Source organism: Lissotriton helveticus, chromosome 7, assembly GCF_964261635.1.
Source record: "Lissotriton helveticus chromosome 7, aLisHel1.1, whole genome shotgun sequence".
NCBI lineage: Eukaryota > Metazoa > Chordata > Amphibia > Caudata > Salamandridae > Lissotriton > Lissotriton helveticus.
In genome coordinates, this window is record NC_136068.1 from 288,607,545 (window position 1) to 288,626,589 (window position 19,045).

General features: G+C 41.1%; 1 protein-coding gene across 1 annotated transcript in view; it reads left to right on the plus strand.

Moving 5' to 3' along the window:
- The window catches only part of LOC144769047 (BPI fold-containing family B member 4-like), a 103,737-nt gene extending 86,421 nt beyond the window's left edge, over window positions 1-17,316 (plus strand). Inside the window, exons 12-15 of the mRNA XM_078653042.1 lie at window positions 5,767-5,809; window positions 6,271-6,334; window positions 7,503-7,579; window positions 17,206-17,316. Of these exons, the coding sequence (XP_078509168.1) occupies window positions 5,767-5,809; window positions 6,271-6,334; window positions 7,503-7,579; window positions 17,206-17,316 (295 nt within the window). The remainder of the gene's footprint in view (window positions 1-5,766; window positions 5,810-6,270; window positions 6,335-7,502; window positions 7,580-17,205) is intronic.
- Window positions 17,317-19,045: the final 1,729 nt, after the last annotated feature.

Genomic DNA, 19,045 nt, shown 5'->3' on the forward strand with positions numbered 1-19,045 from the left:
TGGAAGGGAGCCACCGTTTTTTGTTATATTAAAAAACCGCTATGAATTAGAAAATAGAAAATCATAAAGGCTCATTTGTAGTATCCTTATGTTTTATAGGTTTATGAAAGTTACAACCGTACTAGTTCCATTACTGACTAGTGTTCCTATATTACAAAAGACGGGGCTACTGGAGTGTATTAATAGAACTCACCAAAAAATAGGGGGTTAATCGTCCCTTCAATGCAGAGCCACTGGATGCCTTCAATTCAATCCACGGTATCGGTGCACTTGCGTTATCAATAAAATTAGCATGGAGGTTCCTTATTTCCCTCGGTGCTGTGTAAAATTAAATGAAACACACAGTCTTACTAAATACTTATTTATTCAAAATTCCTTGTTTCTTTTAGACTGTCTTCATGCATTTACAACATTGTTTTAATGATTGTGAATAAAATGCTTGTTTTTAACTCACATGGCTGATATTGTTGTTATCTTCTGTATCTCAGATGTTCATATGTTAGATAGAATTATTTGAAATATACGGCATACACACTTCCTGGGCTTATCACACATTAGTGTTTACCTTGGGACTTATCTTATTTCCATCAACACAGATATTGGCCATTTGTATCAGGAATATGAAAACTCAACTCGGTAAAGTTGTTTTGAAGTTGAAGATAGAGAATGTACCCACAGTCTTCATGCTCACAGATAAAGACCGTTTTTGGGGAAGGCAAATGCCAACATACAGTGCAAAGTATTTAGAGGGATAATGTTCTTCTCATTCAATCAAAAGAGAAATATCAAGTTTTGCTTAGATGAAAAAAAATGGGATTGAAACCTGGTATGAATTTCGCTGACTCTGTTTAAAAATGATGATACCCAAGAGGAACTACAATTGAAGGACAGTGATTCAAACTGAATGCAAGAAGTATAATTTAACTCATCACGAGCAATAGAACAAATACACAGGTTTAGAAAGAGACCCTCATTAGTGAATTAAATAGATGATAAAGTGGCCCACGTTCTGCAAATTGGTGAAGTTTTGAACTTGGAATGACACGCTATACATGGGTTTCAAAGGTATGGAAGATGCCATAGATTCGTGCTGTTGCTGCCAATGTTTTTGAAATAACAGGGAAATCAATTGCATGAACTGGCCTCTGGCACTGCCTGATTGCCCTATAGGCCAGTCCGACCCTGGCGATATAGCTGGAGTTAACAATAAATTATAATAGTTCCTGTCAATTAAGTGCAGTTTGAAAAGAAATATTTATGAAATAAGGTAGCTGGAATATATTTGACCTCATGATTCATGTCAGGAAGTGAAGGCAGGGACTAATGATTCGAGAGGTGACACTTAGCAAGGTGACAGGGCAAGGCAAATGCCAGGCTACTCAAATATACCTGAAGTCACATAAGCACATAGGATAGGAGATGTCTGTAAGCAGGGACAAGGAGAGAGAGAGGAAAAAGGCAAGTGGAAGAGTTGATTAAAGTAAGGGATATAATGGTATATGACAAGAGGTCTCTTAGAAGCTCAGAAAAAGTTCATTTGGATGGACACTAGCAGATGGCTGTTAACAAACTCCATGCAGCAAAGTCATAGTTTGGGCCTTTTTTATATAGGGAGTGCTGTACTCAGTGTTCTTGGACCGATACAGACAACAACTCTGAGACTCCAAAGGACCTGCCGCAACAACAGAAGTCTTTCCCGTACCTGGTCAGAATAGCGATCAAGCCATAGGGTACACTGTACACTGACATATGCTGTAACAGCCAGTGGATCAAATTTGATATTATGCAAAAAATTAGATGTAAAGAATAATCAGAATATAGGCCAGCAACAGCTCAAGAGGAGGAAAGCAGACAATAAGAAAGAACAAGCAATAGAGACTGAAGAGAGATACTCCACTAGCACAGGTAACAATAGAGGCAGCAAAAAGACATGGAGAACACCAAGACAAGGAATTATGAAGAAGTTTCAGAAATCACGGACAGGAATAATTGAATCAATAACATACTGTAACTAACAGAGACTGGGACAAGTAATGCCCTCTTGGTATAGGAAAACTCAAATTTGGAATTAGGAAAGGAACGCAAGAATGTCCCCAACATGCCCTGGACAAGTAATGCCCTTTTGGTACATGGAAATTCAAACTTGAATTCAGAACAAAGAATTAAAGAATGTACCCAATAGGCACTGGAACAAGTACTGCCCTGCTGGTATATTGAATAAACACAGGATTTCAGACCGAGGTCAGAATAGTAGATAAGCACCAGGAAACCAAGCATGCCAATGCCAACTGAGCTATTATGTGGTCAGGAGCCCAACATGTAAAATAGTCAAGTTATTGTGGTAGAAATAAAAGGCAGAAACAAGGTGGATAATGTAGCATGGATAGTACAGCATGGATTCCAAACTAGTGTTTTTGATGGAATCAGGCTCACAGAATGTCTTCAAGTAGTGCCAACTGGTGGCATGACATTAGGATCCGGACATTTCATGCCGAATTAAAAAGGAATATGAGGAAAATTAAAAGAATAGAATAATAATAAAGTCCTTTATGAAAGTGCAGCATATTAAAGGCTTGCAAGAGTTGACAACCTAGGAAGAATTCAGAAGGTCCTGCTAAAAACAAATATTGCCCTGTTGCAAATTTTGCTCACTGCTCTTTTAGTCTTAGATTTTTCATAATTTCTATTTATTAGCCATTTACTACACCTGCAGTTCATGGTGCAGGGGGCCTGGTTGGTGCAGTCAAGGACTGCTCCAGATTTTAGGGTTACCCTCGCTTCAGTTTCACGAGCGCCAGCATTTCTTTTTCCATTTATAGAATTGTGTGTGTACATGAAATGCAGGCACTCACTAAGCTGGACGTGAGGTTTGGGTTAGGAAGAGGAGATAGAGGACAGATAATTGATGGAACTGAGGAGTGTTAATGGGCAGGATAAATGGTGGGACATTTAATGGATTTTCAATATTCTTATCTGAGAATGTTCACTTCTTCTGCCTATGTGGAACTGTCCTTTTACTTCTGCTAATGCAAAATGACTTATTTAAATCCCTCTTTTTTACCCCGCCTACATTGCCCTTATGCTCAGTACACCTCATACAACTCTCTTAGACCTCTCATAATCCTTTGCTACACTTTACAGCATTTGTTATGCCACATTCTGCTTTCCATTTTTATCACAGTACCTCAATGCACAGTAGTTTCCCAACTCTTTGACTGCTGCCAATATCCACTTTCTTTATCCTGATAAATTTCCCCAGGCAATATCATCTCATTTGTCGTTGAAATCAGTTACTTTTTCAAAAACCATCTATTACTATAAGGATCCAATGGGAATGAAGCACTTACACATCTAAATTAGATTAAATGAATTCATAGAGAGAGGTTCATGGGGGTCCACCTTTCTGTTTTCACAACAGATGCTTGCCTGGTCTACCAAGTTTTTGCTTTCTGGCTGAGAGAAGTGGCTCATTTAATCTTAAACATTTTACTAGTCAAGGACCTCTATTTGATATGACTAAAACAGAACTGCAAGGACCATAATGCAAAGGCCAATCTACAACTGAATGATACATGTATGTGCCCTTAGTTGCCCTTCATCCGGTCTGAGACATCTACAGGGCTATCAAAACCTCAATATTTATGTGCAGAAAGCAAGGGTCTCTAAGTTGTGAACCATTATAATGCCTTATAGAGCACTTCCACCTGGCCTCCAGGACACATTTGTGCATCACATTTGAGATCTCCACACAAAAGTCTAACTGTGGACTTGTACTCTGCTATTCCAGGCACATTGGTTCTAGGGCATCCATAGTGCTCTTGCAAGGCACATTTGTCATACCTCAAATCATGCTCTACTACAGCAGTGCAGATTCCCTTGTTAAGGTCCCAATAAGCTCTTCTGATTTGGCATGCAGTACATGTAATCATTTCTGTTAAGACTCTGATGGGTTAAAAGGAATTACAGAGCTGTGGAGGTTAACATGTCTTCTGCAGAGATTTGCTCTATCTGCATCCTTTTTGTCTCACTAATTGGCTTCCACTTAAGTTCAATAAAATCAATGCATGGAATGTATTAATAATAACACCTGCTATTATCTGTCTTAATCTAATTCACTTTTCAGCTACTGCAACATTGCTATAATCTGATTCTGTCTAAGCAGCCGAAATAATATTTGTGTGAACAGTTAATCGCTGCTTTCGTTTCTAAGAGACAAACAAATTATTTATTTTCGACCTCACATTCTAGACAGGTTATCGGGGGTATTTTCTACCCCAGCCAAGTAGTATCTTCTCATTTACATCACCCACCTATTAACGTTGGAGCCTTCAACATCCTCTGTTAGTTGTTCAGTTGTGTGGCTGTGCTACACCTTTGTGGCTTATTTAGAGGCGACCTCTGTCGACAATTAGTTTGCTCATACAGGTATTGAACCACTGCTATATTTTCTATGGGTTTAAGCGGCTTATATAGTCTGTGTGTGAACAATGTATCTATGCTTTTCATTTCTACTGACGAACAAGGCTATCATTACTTACTTTCAATGTTACGTTCGTAGCAGTTGTTCGGGGATCTTCTCTCCTGTGCCATATACTATCTTTTCTATTTGCATCACTGAGCCATTTTACATGAGGGATTTCATACTCCCCAGTGGGTGGGTCAGTAGCCTGGCTGTGCTGCTGCTTTTTGGCTTATTTAAAGGAGTCTCCTGCACACAACTAGTATACCCCTACCAGAGTTGAAGAAATGCTATCAATGCCCTGGGTCTAAGTGGCTAGAGAATCATTGTGAATACAATTTAGATATGTTTTCCTTTCATAACAGACAAACAAGGACTCTAATTATTCTCTTTCATCCCACTTTCTTCGCAGTGGGTCAGGATCTTTTTTCCCCTGCTGAGAAGTATTTTTTCCACTAGCATCAGTCACCCATTTTGGTTGAGAACTTTCATAAAACAGCAGATGCAGAGACTTTCTGAGGAGACGGCAGGAGACTATGAGTACTATGACAGACATAAGAAACTGGGCCAGATTTAGAGTTGTCATTTCCAGCATACACCTGTAGAGCCAAATCCTCCTCAGAATTGGCAATCTCTTCATTGAGAGCCAAAACTGCTGACGACAGGAAAGATAAAATACTGGACTTACCCCACGTGGGCTTGGACACATCTGCATCTTTCAACTATGGTGGCCAAGTAGGGGGTAACTATCTTACATTTCCCCATTGGATCAAGTCTTTAACAATCGATGTTAGAGAGGTGACCCCATCCCTGTCTCACCCCGGCAGGAATGGGCACAAACAGGACTGCTCTTGGCCCCGTCTTCGCCCAACTGGTCGTGAGAAGAATGGAATAGCACCAGCAAAGAACGTCAATTAGATCTCTCCGCCTCCTGGTTTGTAGGAGTCCGGAAGTTGGAGTCCTTGGATGTGGGCTGATGCATCCTATGTAGTTAATAATGGAAGTTAAGCATCATATTCCTCTGATAATAGTTTCATATCCACTAAATTTGCAGTCTATTTTATACGATTTATGGAGTATAATGACTGTTATTTATATCTATACAAACTAAAATGCTGTTTAACATTATCATTAGGGAATATGTTACGTAAGGTGGTTTAAATTGTGCAAAATACACAATTGCAAATGGTAGTGCAAATTCTATAAGGTTTTCATTGGCAATTCATTTAACTTAAGATAGTAATTTCTTTTCAGATGTTTGCTCTTTCACTTTCTCTTCTTCACATTGTTTTTCACTTTTTCTTAAGCTCTAAAATCTCTGTGGCATCTTCAGCCGTGGGACCAATTGAAGTGAGTACATAGTTTGTTCACATTAGAAAAGATCATCTTAAGTTATCATTTTTTTCCTCTTAACAAGATCAATATGCGTATACAGCACGGGTATTGAATATTATATTTCTCTGTAAATTACATGAAGACTGCAATGTTTTTAGGCACGCGCACTCCGCCTATCAATTTGTATGGATGTGGATAGGGGCATAGTCAGAGCTATTAAATAATATGATTGGGTTTCGTGATAAGCTACTGCCACAGACGTGAAAAGCTTCTGAACCCGGTCTATTTTGCTGTTTAATTATGTCTTCAGAAGACTGACATGGTGTCTAGTACAGTTTTAAGGTAACAGCATGTTCACCCTGATACTAGTGTGTGAGACTGGTGGTGTCCAGAGGCAGGCTATTAAATCTGTGACTTGTTCTGACACTTAAAGGGGACTTATTAATCACTGTTTAATTTTCTTTCCTGCGAATCAGGTTTCTCTATTGGATGGACTGGTTGGAACCTTATTCAGGACTGCTTTCTTGCCAACATTGAACAGTAAGAATGCTAATATATATTTGGTTTCAAATTTCTTTTCAGTATGTTAACATTCTGATAGGTAAATGTAATTAGGATTGCTTCACAAACTATAATCAGTCCCAGAATACAATCTTCATTATCTCTTCTTAAAACCTGCCACATATTTTTTTCCTGTCTGAAGTAAACCCACATTACACCTTGTAGCCAAATTGAGCAATCGTGTTTCAAAACAAATATGCTTTCTGATTTAAGGGCCAGATGTAAGAAGCCATTCAATGGTTGCAATGACCCATTCACTAAATCACTGGGCTTACAGCCGCTAAATGGCTTTTTTAAGTGTTCTAAACCCGTTTTGTAATTTGGTAAGTGCTTACCAGATCTCATAACGGGTTTAGAAATGTTTAGCAAATCACAATTTGGAAGGGGTGTGTTTGACGCATCTATTCCAAATTGCGACTCTCAGTGCTATGTATCAATGATTTTCGACTTCAATTCCAATTGCAAACCTGTGATAAGTTACAGACGCCTCAAAGTAGATGCTAACACATTCGCAGAAGAGGAGTCCCCTAAAATCTCTTCTCCCTCGTGAATGTAAAAAAAAAACAAGTTTGTGTGGAGATGGGCAGTATTCCACTGGATCAGTTCCAACTCTCAAACAAACTTTGAAAAAAATAATATTTTCTTAAATGCAGACCTTTTAGGGAAACTTGCTGCATTAAAGAAAATGCTTACTCAATGCGCACACAGACATTGGTGTGTTGCTGATCCCAATATCCAATCAGATTTAGCTGTAAATGGTGACCTACCTCATCGATATTGATAAGGTAGGTCAAATTGTAACCCACTTCGAATGGTTGTTTTGAGAACCAGTCTATTAGTACATGGGTCAGATCATAAAATCACATTGGAGTCACATAAATTTGGGGCACAATATGTGACCACTTTTTGTGAATCCAGTTTTTGTACAACTGGTTCATGGGTCTGAATCCAACGATAGGTTGAGTTTCTTAATGAAGTATCATCACATTGATTAAAGGAAGATCAGAGGTAATTCAAATGTCTAAAAAGCAATTTGATGTTGGTGTTGAAGCATGTTTTTTTTATAGAACTGCTAACTGAAAAATATCTCTCTTTCTATTGCCGTGTAACACCGTCCTGAAATAAGTTTTTAATTTGTTTGCTTTAGCGGTGCTAGGAAACGGCATTTCCCTCCCCAGGCTGATGAACATTGATTTCAACAATGCTGATATCAACATCCTTGATGTAAGTTTCTCATATGCTAACGAGACTTCCACGTTGTCTAGCTATTTCTAGTTGTTTTTTTAATATAGAAAACACCATGTGTAAATTAGATAGCGATGCATAACTTTTAGGTTGCCTTTGCCACTCTGAAGTTGTTATTTTATATATTTTGCCACTTGTTTTTTTTCTTGAAGTGTGTGGACATGCATCACTACTTTCTCACTTTGTCAACATAGGAGTTGGTGAAATACAGGGACAAATCATCAAGGGACGGTGATAAATAATGCAAAGCCCACTTAGCGATTTTTTATTTATCGCCGTCTATCTCTGGAATTTATCGCCCTGGTAGCTCGTTATTAACAAAGCGTTTCTCCAGGGTAATAAAAATTCCAGCGATAGCTGGGAAATCGCTCTTTTGCAAAACAACGATAACCTTGCGGATACGACCCTGTGGTTGCATCAGCATAATCCACCCCCAATGTTAGGGATAGGTAAGTCTGCATTTTAGCAGACGTTAGCTTTTGGCGAAAACAGCGTTTTTCTCCAAAAACTAACTTATGCTTAAATGCTGAGGCAGACTTGTAAATATCGCGATGTGCACATCAGCGATATGTGCAAGGTTGTACTGCCCAGAGACGCCCACTTTACATCTCATTAGAGATGCAAAGGGAGGCGTCGGGTAAAAGGGTGCTATCATGCGCTAATGCATATTAGCACCCACTTGTAAATAGGGCGAAAAGATTATATCCACTTTTTTGGCTTTTAAAGCCAAAACAGTGGAGCTAATACCCTTGTTAATATGCCCCACAATCTGCAGGTTTAGTTGGTGAAAAGTAGAAAATTTAACCTGAAATGTTTCTCAATTATCCCTGAACCCGCATGACTCATCTGTCATTACAATTTCCTGTTCTATTACATCCTGCCTAGGGACATTCTGATGTAGGAAGACCAGTCGATGCTGGATTGGGCATCTAGACAGTGCAAGCAGTGAGGCAGAAGTGCAAGAGTGGAAACTGGCTGGCATGCAGGTTGCCAGTGGGCCAGGACAGACCTAGAAATACTACATTGTCCTGCGGGCCATGGTTGGGAAACTTTTGTCAGCTGGTTGACGGGTCTGATTCTAATTTTTTCCTTGAAATGAGGTGTTCTCAGAGCCAGCCAAGAATTGGGCAAATGCTTTGGAGTGCCACTAGTGCCCTATTTCCTGGGCAACCCTTATTGTTTTTTTTTTTAACTACCGTTACTGTGTAACACCAGGGTGTTAAAACAAGGTCAGGAAGACTAGCAAGCTGTGAAGATCTGTAACGTAGCCCACCCTTACTCCTAAAAGTATGTATGCTCACAACAATACATACCTTCTGCTTGATGCGGTATTCTATTTTCCTTAACTTTGGTTTTACCTTACAGTAACCATATGCTCCAGAAGTCTACATTTCTCACTCACTTAACTAGGAATGAAAGGTGTAAAAATATATGAGCTCTTATTTTTTAATTCCTGGTAATTTTTACAGTTTAAGGGGCTTAGGGCCAGATGTAGGTCGCCAATTAACGGTCGGTAATGGCCGATTTCAGCCGTTACCGACTGGTATTTGGGATTTGACATGTAGGTGGGCTCATATTTACAGAATCTGTATATTTACCGATTCGGTAAATTTACCGATTCTGTAAAATACTGAATCGGTAAATTTACCGAATCGGTAAATACAGATGTAGGTCGCACTGCCAAGAGTGCCACAGGCCATTACCAATTTGTTATTTACCATGTAATACAATTGCATGGTAAATAACAAATTCCAGTGTACATGCACATATGTGCATGTACACCTGTGCCATGTGGCACACAGACATACCCTAAGGGCATGTATGTGTGTCACATGGCCACACAGCCAAAATCAGGGGTGCAACAGGTTGTCAAAGTGACACCCTGTTCCCCTTGCAAAATCAGTAATTTTACCGAATTGGTATTTACCGATTCGGTAATTGACATACAGCCCATAGGAATCAATGGCAATTACCGAATCGGTAAATACCGATTCGGTAATTACCGAATCATACAGATTCGGTAAACATTCCCGATTTTTTACCTACATCTGATTTACCGAATCTAGAATACCGAATCGGTAAAATTCGGTATTCTAGAGTCGGTAATTCAGATCTACCTACATCTGTGCCCAAGTTACAAGCCCCGTGTGCTGCTGGAACACCATTTTGTTTTACATTCCGGCAGCGAACAGTGCAGAACCATATCTGCGAGGCCACGGAGAGCATTCTTGCATGGTTTTTCATGAAATCGCAGAGAGGGTGTAAAACAACGCAGAAAAGGTCACTGTGCTGCCACACACTGTGTCGGGGAGGCATGCCACAGGTCTTGCGGTGGTTGTTCGCACCCAATACCAATGGTTTTTGACACATTCCCAGATTTAGAAAACAGCGTAAATATGGGAATGCATCAATGCATCAAAACCAGGATGGGGCGGGACTGGCCCGAGCAAGGGGAGGAGTGGTTTGCACTCTCAAAGTGGACATGATGGCTTGGCCAGCACTCTTGAGCCGGCCAAACCGTCATGCGCACTAAGCATGCTCTCCACCTGGCTGTGTTGTACAGCCAGGTGGAGAACATGAATAGTGTCCTTATTGGCTGGGAGAGCCTGGGAGCGTGGGTGCTGCCAGTGCTGCCATTATTGAGTGAGGACAGAGGATAGGAAGTGGTGGCAGAGTTTGAAGGTAAGTTTATTTTATTTATTTTTTAATTCTCACCCACCGCACCACCCCCGTTCGGAGGCAGGCACTACCAGCAGGAAGGTCTCCTTTCATGCACAAAAAAAACTCAATTTCACACAAGATGTCTGTATTGGTGCAAGGCTTCCTAAATGGCGCCAGTACAAAGGAAAGTACAGGGATGTGTCGTATTGCCACAAATATGACACATCCCTGCACTTCCCTTATGGCGTGGTGCTACAAGCTGGCTTGCAGCACTTTGTAGTATCATTTTCTTGTAAATGAGCCCCTGAGTTTTTAAAGCATGACTAATCCTTACAATTATAAAAAAAAAGCACAGCTTTCTAAACAAAATTTGAAAAGAAGGGTCACCTAACCTGTTAAAGCAAAGGAGATTATCGGTCCTTTACGAATACATTTAGGAAAATAGAAAGTCACAGAAAGAGGTACATTCTAGAACTATGTAAACTTCTTAATGTCAGTTACAGTCACTGCTGGCAAGATATCTAGGTGCATATTTACAAGAATCTAGCAGAGCACAATCTTAAGCAAAAACTGGTAATGCAGTGCTCCAACAGTTTCAAAACAGAGAGATGCGCAGTATTCACAAGAATGTGGCGCACCCCTGCATTACCCCTGGCTCTGGTGCTAAAAAAGCCGCCTAGTGCCAGCGCAGGCACCCTACAACAATTTTGTTAGGGTGTCTGGGCTGCAGCTTCAATAGTTTATGTGCAGGAAGGGACAGCTTCCTACACAGATACAATATTTACAGGCAATTTGCTCTATCTATGTGTGCTGCAGAATACAGCACACATGGAAAGAGTAAAATACAAGGAGAAATAAAACATTTCTCCTCGTATTGCCTGCAGAAGACCAGGAATTCCCTGGTGGTATGTTTGGAGCTGCCCATACCGTGTAAATATGGGGCAGTGTCAAAAAGTAATTGATGCAGAGGCAGAATGTCCACTACAACACGTGTTGCATGCCCCTTTCACACTAAGGGCCCAATTCTGATCTCGCTCAGAAGGGCACTGAACGCGATCCTGCCGGAAAAAGTATTAGCCGTAATGCGTGTTTTTCGCCCGACTCACACAGCGGTACAAGCGTGCAAGTACGATGCGAACAACGTGAAATTCACCGACCGAATCGTTTCCGGGTCCGAACCGCTCCGTACGTCTGGTCCATAAGCAAACTGTGCCGTGCAATGGATGCAATTTACGACCGAGCCAATACGATCCGTCGGTCAGCCGGTTCGAGCCGAAGTTTCTGACTAGCAAAACGTCCAGGACGTTGCATTTGGGGGTCCGCATCGGACCCCCTGTCACCTGCCGCCTTACGACTCAGACACTGGGGGAGACCCAAGGGTCTCCCCAACTCAGGCATGTACGGTGCGGATGGCACCAACGTGTACCCACTGTAGGGGGCGTCTTTGTGCGAGATATAACCATTCAGTCAATGGGAGCCAAAGTATGCGTCGTACGACCCATTCAGTCAATGGGAGCCAATGTACGCGTCGTACGACTCGCTCCCATTGACTTTTATGGGAGTCTGACCAAACAGATTCCGGCAGCATGCGGCCGCATCGTACTCGCACGGTCGGATTGCAGGAGTCTGGCTCAGTTGGAAAACACTCCGGATCCAGCTCGGTCGGAGGGCTTTCCGACCCGGATGTATGACGTTACAACGCATACTTTTACAACGACTACCATTACAACGCATTTTTTACAACGCAAAAACTTTTACAACGCATACAATTACAACGCAGGATTTTACAACGCAAGTACCTTTACAACGCATACCATTACAACGTAAATATTGGTAAGTATATAATTTTTTTTATATAAATTAATTTAAATTATTAAAATATAATTAAATTTTATTTAATTTAATTTAATTAATTTAATTTAAAAATAATTTTAATTTATTTTTACAAATTAACCCTGTACCCCAAAAACTGAAAACTGACCCTGAACCCTAAAAATACCCCTTTACCCAAAAACTGAAAACTGACCCTGAACCCTAAAAATACCCCTTTTCCCAAAAACTGAAAACTGACCCTGAACCCTAAAAATACCCCTTTACCCAAAAACTGAAAACTGACCCTGAACCTTAAAAATACCCCTTTACCCAAAAACTGAAAACTGACCCTGAACCCTAAAAATACCCCTTTACCCAAAAACTGAAAACTGACCCTGAACCCTAAAAATACCCCTTTACCCAAAAACTGAAAACTGACCCTGAACCCTAAAAATACCCCTTTACCCAAAAACTGAAAACTGACCCTGAACCCTAAAAATACCCCTTTACCCAAAAACCCAAAACTGACCCTGAACCCTAAAAATACCCCATACCCAAAAACACAAACATATAATATATTAAAAATAATTATATACTTACCAATACTTACGTTGTAATGGTATGCGTTGTAAAGGTACTTGCGTTGTAAAATCCTGCGTTGTAATGGTATGCGTTGTAAAAGTTTTTGCGTTGTAAAAATTTCGTTGTAATGGCAGTTCGTTGTAAAAGTTGCGTTGTAAAGGTTGTTTCCCTTCCGACCCAGATCGGAATCGGGCCCTAAGTGTTGCATGCATAAAGGCATCATTTACATGGTGGTGTTAAGCCACTTATCCCCTCATAACTAAGGTCAAGAAGTTAACACCACCATAATGTTGGAAAAAGTGACGTTCTATTCATGTTAACTCCTCGTAATATGCCCCCTAGAATCATATTATTTGGACTGTTGTCGTAGTGGGTTGCAAAAATGTACATTGTATTTTTGGCATGCCAATCTGACCTGAACGCAGGGCACAAACAATGTTCCACTAAGTCCTAAAATCAGTTCTCCTGGTGCCAAACAAGATGCCTTCTCAATTTGGGCACACTGTCTCTAAGTGTTAACTTTTGTAATCAAAAGTTGCTAAACCTATTTATCCCATTTTAGGACATCTCTTTGTTCATGTACAAAACCTGAAGGTGGGCATTGCCAGGGCTGAAGCCTGCCACTCATAGCTGTTTGGATTATTTGATGTTATGAAAGTGCTTAATAAATCCCTTTCAGGAACTTTCAGGTCCTAATGGGCAGTCCCCTTTGTTAATACTCCCTCTGTACAGAAGGGTTTTGCCCACTAAAATTGATTATTTCTGACAGGAGCAGATTCCTCAGAAATCAATGTCTGCTCATTATTATTTTGTCTTTCAGTATCAAACCCCAATATTTTGTGTACTTTTATGGCACAAAATACAAAGGCCTTCAAATGAAGGGAGTAATTGGAGATTGTGCCTGCTTTGGGCCACCATGCCTGAGAAGTTGGTGCCAAACAAGGAAATATAGCATCTGAGACCCATCCTATATAGGTGCACTTCAAAGGGGACAGTCCTGCAGTAGATTAACTGCTGGCAGTCATCGGTCATCAGCAGTGCTGGTGAATGATCCACTGGCAGTATATTAGTAGTTTCCCATTTGTAAATCAGGTGGGGAACCACAAATGTGACCCTTTTTGTGATTTCCATTACTTCTTCCTTAGAAGTTCGGATGACATATCACTCAGTGTGGTATTGCATAACACATGTTTTGCCGAAGCAAGCCTATATTGTTCAGCCACTTAACTCTCTTTTGTCGTCTGGAGGTCAATCAATCAATCATTATTCTGTATTCGATCTCGTAAAAAACAAATCATAAATGTCACAGCATAACACAACATAAATTCATAAAAAGTTAAAACAAGAGTAACCAAATACGTATAAAAAATATAAAACTTAGACACAATATAACGGCTGGCATCACGAGGTCAAAAAAGACTGTAAAACTACATCATCAAAACATATATTTTTTTCTTAACAATTTGAGTACAACAAATGTTTTATCATGCCTAGGACCAAATAAACCATCATGTTGTATGTTCCGTCATACGAAATTCATGGCATTGTGCGATTGCACTTTTACTCTTAAAATGTATTTCGATAGCTTTTATGACATTATTTGTCGAATAAAGGTTTTACCACAACAACAACATCATCAAAACAACATTGAAAGGCATAATTGCAGTCTAAAAAGGAGCCTACTGACTGGCATACAATAGGACAGTCAAATTGCTGCAGAAATGTCAAAGCAAAGACAATAGAAACTGTTTAGTGAGTGGGAGATAACATTTTCAAAAAAAGGCAAGATGTAACAGGGTCTAGGGGGATTTTTCAACTCCCGGGCATTTACATATATCAGAGGGGGTAAACTGTCTTTGGGGACAACACAACAGCCACCTAATAGAACCCAGCCTAAAATGGGTCAACAGCATCTGCTCCCATACACCCGAAACCATGTACAAATAAGGAATCCATTCCCAGCGTGGTCTGTAAAAGGCTGTATTCTGAATAGTGGGTTTCATTAGTTCCCTTCCCTCCCTCTGTGTCCTTCTATGGGACCGGAAACATTCCTTAATCCACCCTTTTTCCTTTTTCCAGATAACTGCTGGTTTCTCAAAAATATGTGAACTGCCTAGAGCACAGATTGTCCTTCTACTATATTTGAGCCAGGGGTTCTGGACCCATATGAGGAGGAGTGACAATCTGTGGATAATTGCGTGATTTAAACTATCCTCCTCCTTCCGCCAAATCAAACACCACAACAGTAAAGGGGTGAGCTTAATCAGATCTTCAACATACTCCAAGCGCAGGTACTGATGGGCAACAAAATGCAGTGTGATAAATGGAACCGCCAATGCATGCCGGCACACTCTCTTTTCCTCAGTTTGAATAATGCCCACATCCCTTTAACCCTATATCCATGAGCCATAGATCAGAGTTGGGAGGCACTTCCTACTATAGATCTCTAGTATGAGGTTATTGGCTTTTTCCCTATCGATGAGACTAGATGGAAGATTGAGCCAACTGCATCTAAAAAACAGTTTCCCCTGTCCCCAACACATGGAATAGAGGTGCAAGCACTATCAAACATCATCTCAAGCTACTGGAATTAATTTGCTTTCTCAATTACTCTTCCCCGGTAGCATGTTTTAGTGTTTTTGGGCCACAAACCATAAAAAAGTTTATTCAGAAATTAGTTTCCAGGTCTTGGGCCCAGATGTAGGTAAATCTCATTTACCGATTGATAAATACAGAATTTTACAGATTCGGTATTTATGAATCTGTAAATGAGATGTAGGTAAAAATTCAGTATTTTTTACTGAATCGGTAAGATTCGGTATTTACCGATTCGGTAAATACCGAATCGGTATTTGCTATTGAATCCTATGGGCCTTGAAGCCCATAGGATTCAATAGCAAATACCGATTCGGTATTTACCGAATCGGTAAAAATACCGAATTGCTAAGGGGGACAGGGTGTCACTTTGACACCCTGTTGCACCCCTGTAACTGGTGTTTGCGCCATGTGGCACACATACATGCCCTTAGGGCATGTATGTGTGCCACATGGCACAGGTGTACATGCACAGATGTGCATGTACACAAGAATTCGTAATTTACCATGCAATTGTATTGCATGGTAAATACCGAATTCTAAAGGCCCAGTAGCGCTGTTAGAAGTGCTTCCTACATCCCAAAATAAATTTTCGGTATTATTACCGAATCTGTAAATTTACCGATTCGGTAAAATTACCAAAAATGTACGTTTTTCTAGCCCCTACATCTCCACAGCCCTTTACCGGTCGGAAACGGACGAAAATCGGTATTTTTGGCCGTTTCCGACCGGTAAAGGGCTACCTACATCGGGCCCTAAATCTTTCATTTTTTGCAACAAAAGTAGAAATTACTATCTTTAAACCATTGGCCGTCCTAGCAAGTCACACAGCATATAGAAGTGTACAGGTTTTTAATAACCAGTAGAACATCCACCCTGATATTCACTAATTCAGTTTCAAGGCCATTTAAATACAAAAAAAAAAAAATAGGTGCCAACACACGCCCTTATCGATCAACCGGATTCACTCAGAAGGAAGATGAGCACTCTCCACCATCCCCAAACCTAACTGATGCAGATAAATCCCAATACAGATTTCACAGAAAGGCCACAAAGTCCACCTAAATACCAGGGATATTAAAATATCCCGGAGGTTGGACCTACTCACGCAGTCAAAGGCACTAGTTAAATACATGAATGCCAACTGAAAAGAGCTACTCTTGGTGACATTTTATTTGGACACAATGAGGTGACGGCTTAAACATTGCTCTATAGTGCCAACACCCTTTAATAAAGCCATACTGGACTGTAAAGAGAATATTCTTCTCCGCAGACCAAAGAAGCAAACGGTCCAGTATGGTTCTCCCAATTATCTTGGTAATAGAGTCAAGTAATTAAATTAGACGGTAGAACTTGGGGTCATGTGGATTCCCCTTGTTGGAAATGGGCACAATTATAGACCTGCGCCACGAGGATGGGATACCAACCTTAACAGCAGAGTTTATTCCATTAGTGAGTAGAGGAGACCAAAACCCTGGGTTCTCTTTAAAATGTCCATAGGAATCCCATCAGTCCCACATGCCTTTTTAGAAGTACTTTTGAGAATGGCCTTCCTTCAGGACTGAATGTGATGAAAATTGAATGTTCAAAGGTAACGCAGAATCGGCCAATCCGCTCTCTTTATTAGGGATATTAGAACAATACATTCTACTAAAGTGGTCTATCCAATTATAGGGGTCAATATTAGTACTTACTTCATCAGGTAACAAACCTGGAGCACGGCCAACATGTGCTGGCTTTCAGAAAGTCTAGGGGCCTGACAAGCAGATAATAAGGTTTCTCACTTTTCATCCTTCAAGTCAGCCTTTCTCTTCTATAATGCCTAGGTGTGAGTCTTCCTACAGACACCAAATTCTTCCCGTTCCCTAGGCGAGCGCTTCAATTCCCTTCTTAGTCTAATATTTGTGATTATGCAAGGCTTATTGAATAAAGATCTATTATGTCTTATTCTACAGTCTATGAGTCTTGTGTGCATATCTCATATACAAGAAGTTAGTTCTGCAAAACTTCTCAATGCTACGTTGGGTCCAGGTTCCTATGATGTACAGGAATTATTAAACCCCTAACACCCTTTGGCAATTTAACACATTATGGACTTCATAGTTACAGAATTCCAAATTAATCTGTGCCCTGCATCTTTTGTAGCTATTGATTGCTTAACTTTAACATTACACTTGGGCTATTTGTGGGGACTTGTATTGAGAGTGGTAAAGGGTTATGGTTGCTATATATAGTGGGTAACACATTCCTGTGGTATCTCCCACCTTTATTTCCCCCCGGCAGCTCCGCATGTAATGGAGCTGCTCGCGGTGACATCACTTAGAGTGTCACCGCGACCAGTGTTCCAAGGCGAGCGCCGGGGGCGCGGGGGCGCGAGTGTGAAGCTGACTCCCGAGAGAGGCTGTGGCTGAGGTCGTCAGGATACAACGTTACTTAATAAACTTCAAGTGTTTTCTCAACTAATCTTCGGTTGTATTATTGGCCAATTCTACACTGGCGACGAGGACAAGTTCCAACCTGCGACCTCAACACGCATTAACAAAGAAGGTGACAGCTGACGGCAAATAAGTATTTCAACGCTCCTTGGGCAGACGCTGTCACGGAGGAATTATCGGGATAAGCGGAGTCGAGGGAGAAGTATCGATTCCGTGGCAGTCTTAAGTACAGTGAGTAATGTGAAGTAAAGCGACTGCTGATCGGAGTGAAGGAAGATTCCCGTTCTGCATCGCGGCTAGAAGTAAGGCGCGCTTGCCAGCTGACTTTGATGCGTTGTGTCAAAACCCACGATTTACAAACAGGTTAAATTAAACTTTCGTTTGGGGTTTGTAAAGCGCGTTAGGTGATTGCCGTTGCCTGTGTCTGCCGAGTGATGGAGTGAAGCGCAAGCCTCATCTAATGAAAACCGGCATGTGACAGCGAGCAGGAAGAGCAAGGCGCGTAATCCCTACTTACACAGGAGGATCCTGAGGGGTGCCCGTGACAGATCGTCGCAGAAGCGTAGGGTGTGGACTAATCCACTCCAGCTCTAACTCTAACTGTCAGCAATGATACAGGTATCATTGCTGACAGCGCGCTACTGCAGGCGCTTTGTAAATTTTAAATTTCCCTATTTTGTATCTTGTTTATTTTTATTTTATTTTCCCTGGTTTTAAATTGACCTCGCTGGTCTCTATCTCTTCCCACCACTCACTGCATATAACGGAAGCTTCACCACCGTTTTCGGTGGGTCCTGGGTCCCTGAGAGGCTTTGGGATTCGTTTTTTGGCGCCATCTTGCTTTGGGCACTAGGTACAATCGGCGGGCGCCATCTTGGAGCGTCCTGACGCTCGTCCTTCGTCAGGGGAGTGCCTATTTAAGGCGGACCTTTTGATGCCTGCCCTCCTATACAGGTATCATTGCTGACAGCGCGCTACTGCAGGCGCTTTGTAAATTTTAAATTTCCCTATTTTGTATCTTGTTTATTTTTATTTTATTTTCCCTGGTTTTAAATTGACCTCGCTGGTCTCTATCTCTTCCCACCACTCACTGCATATAACGGAAGCTTCACCACCGTTTTCGGTGGGTCCTGGGTCCCTGGGAGGCTTTGGGATTCGTTTTTTGGCGCCATCTTGCTTTGGGCACTAGGTACAATCGGCGGGCGCCATCTTGGAGCGTCCTGACGCTCGTCCTTCGTCAGGGGAGTGCCTATTTAAGGCGGACCTTTTGATGCCTGCCCTCCTATACAGGTATCATTGCTGACAGCGCGCTACTGCAGGCGCTTTGTAAATTTTAAATTTCCCTATTTTGTATCTTGTT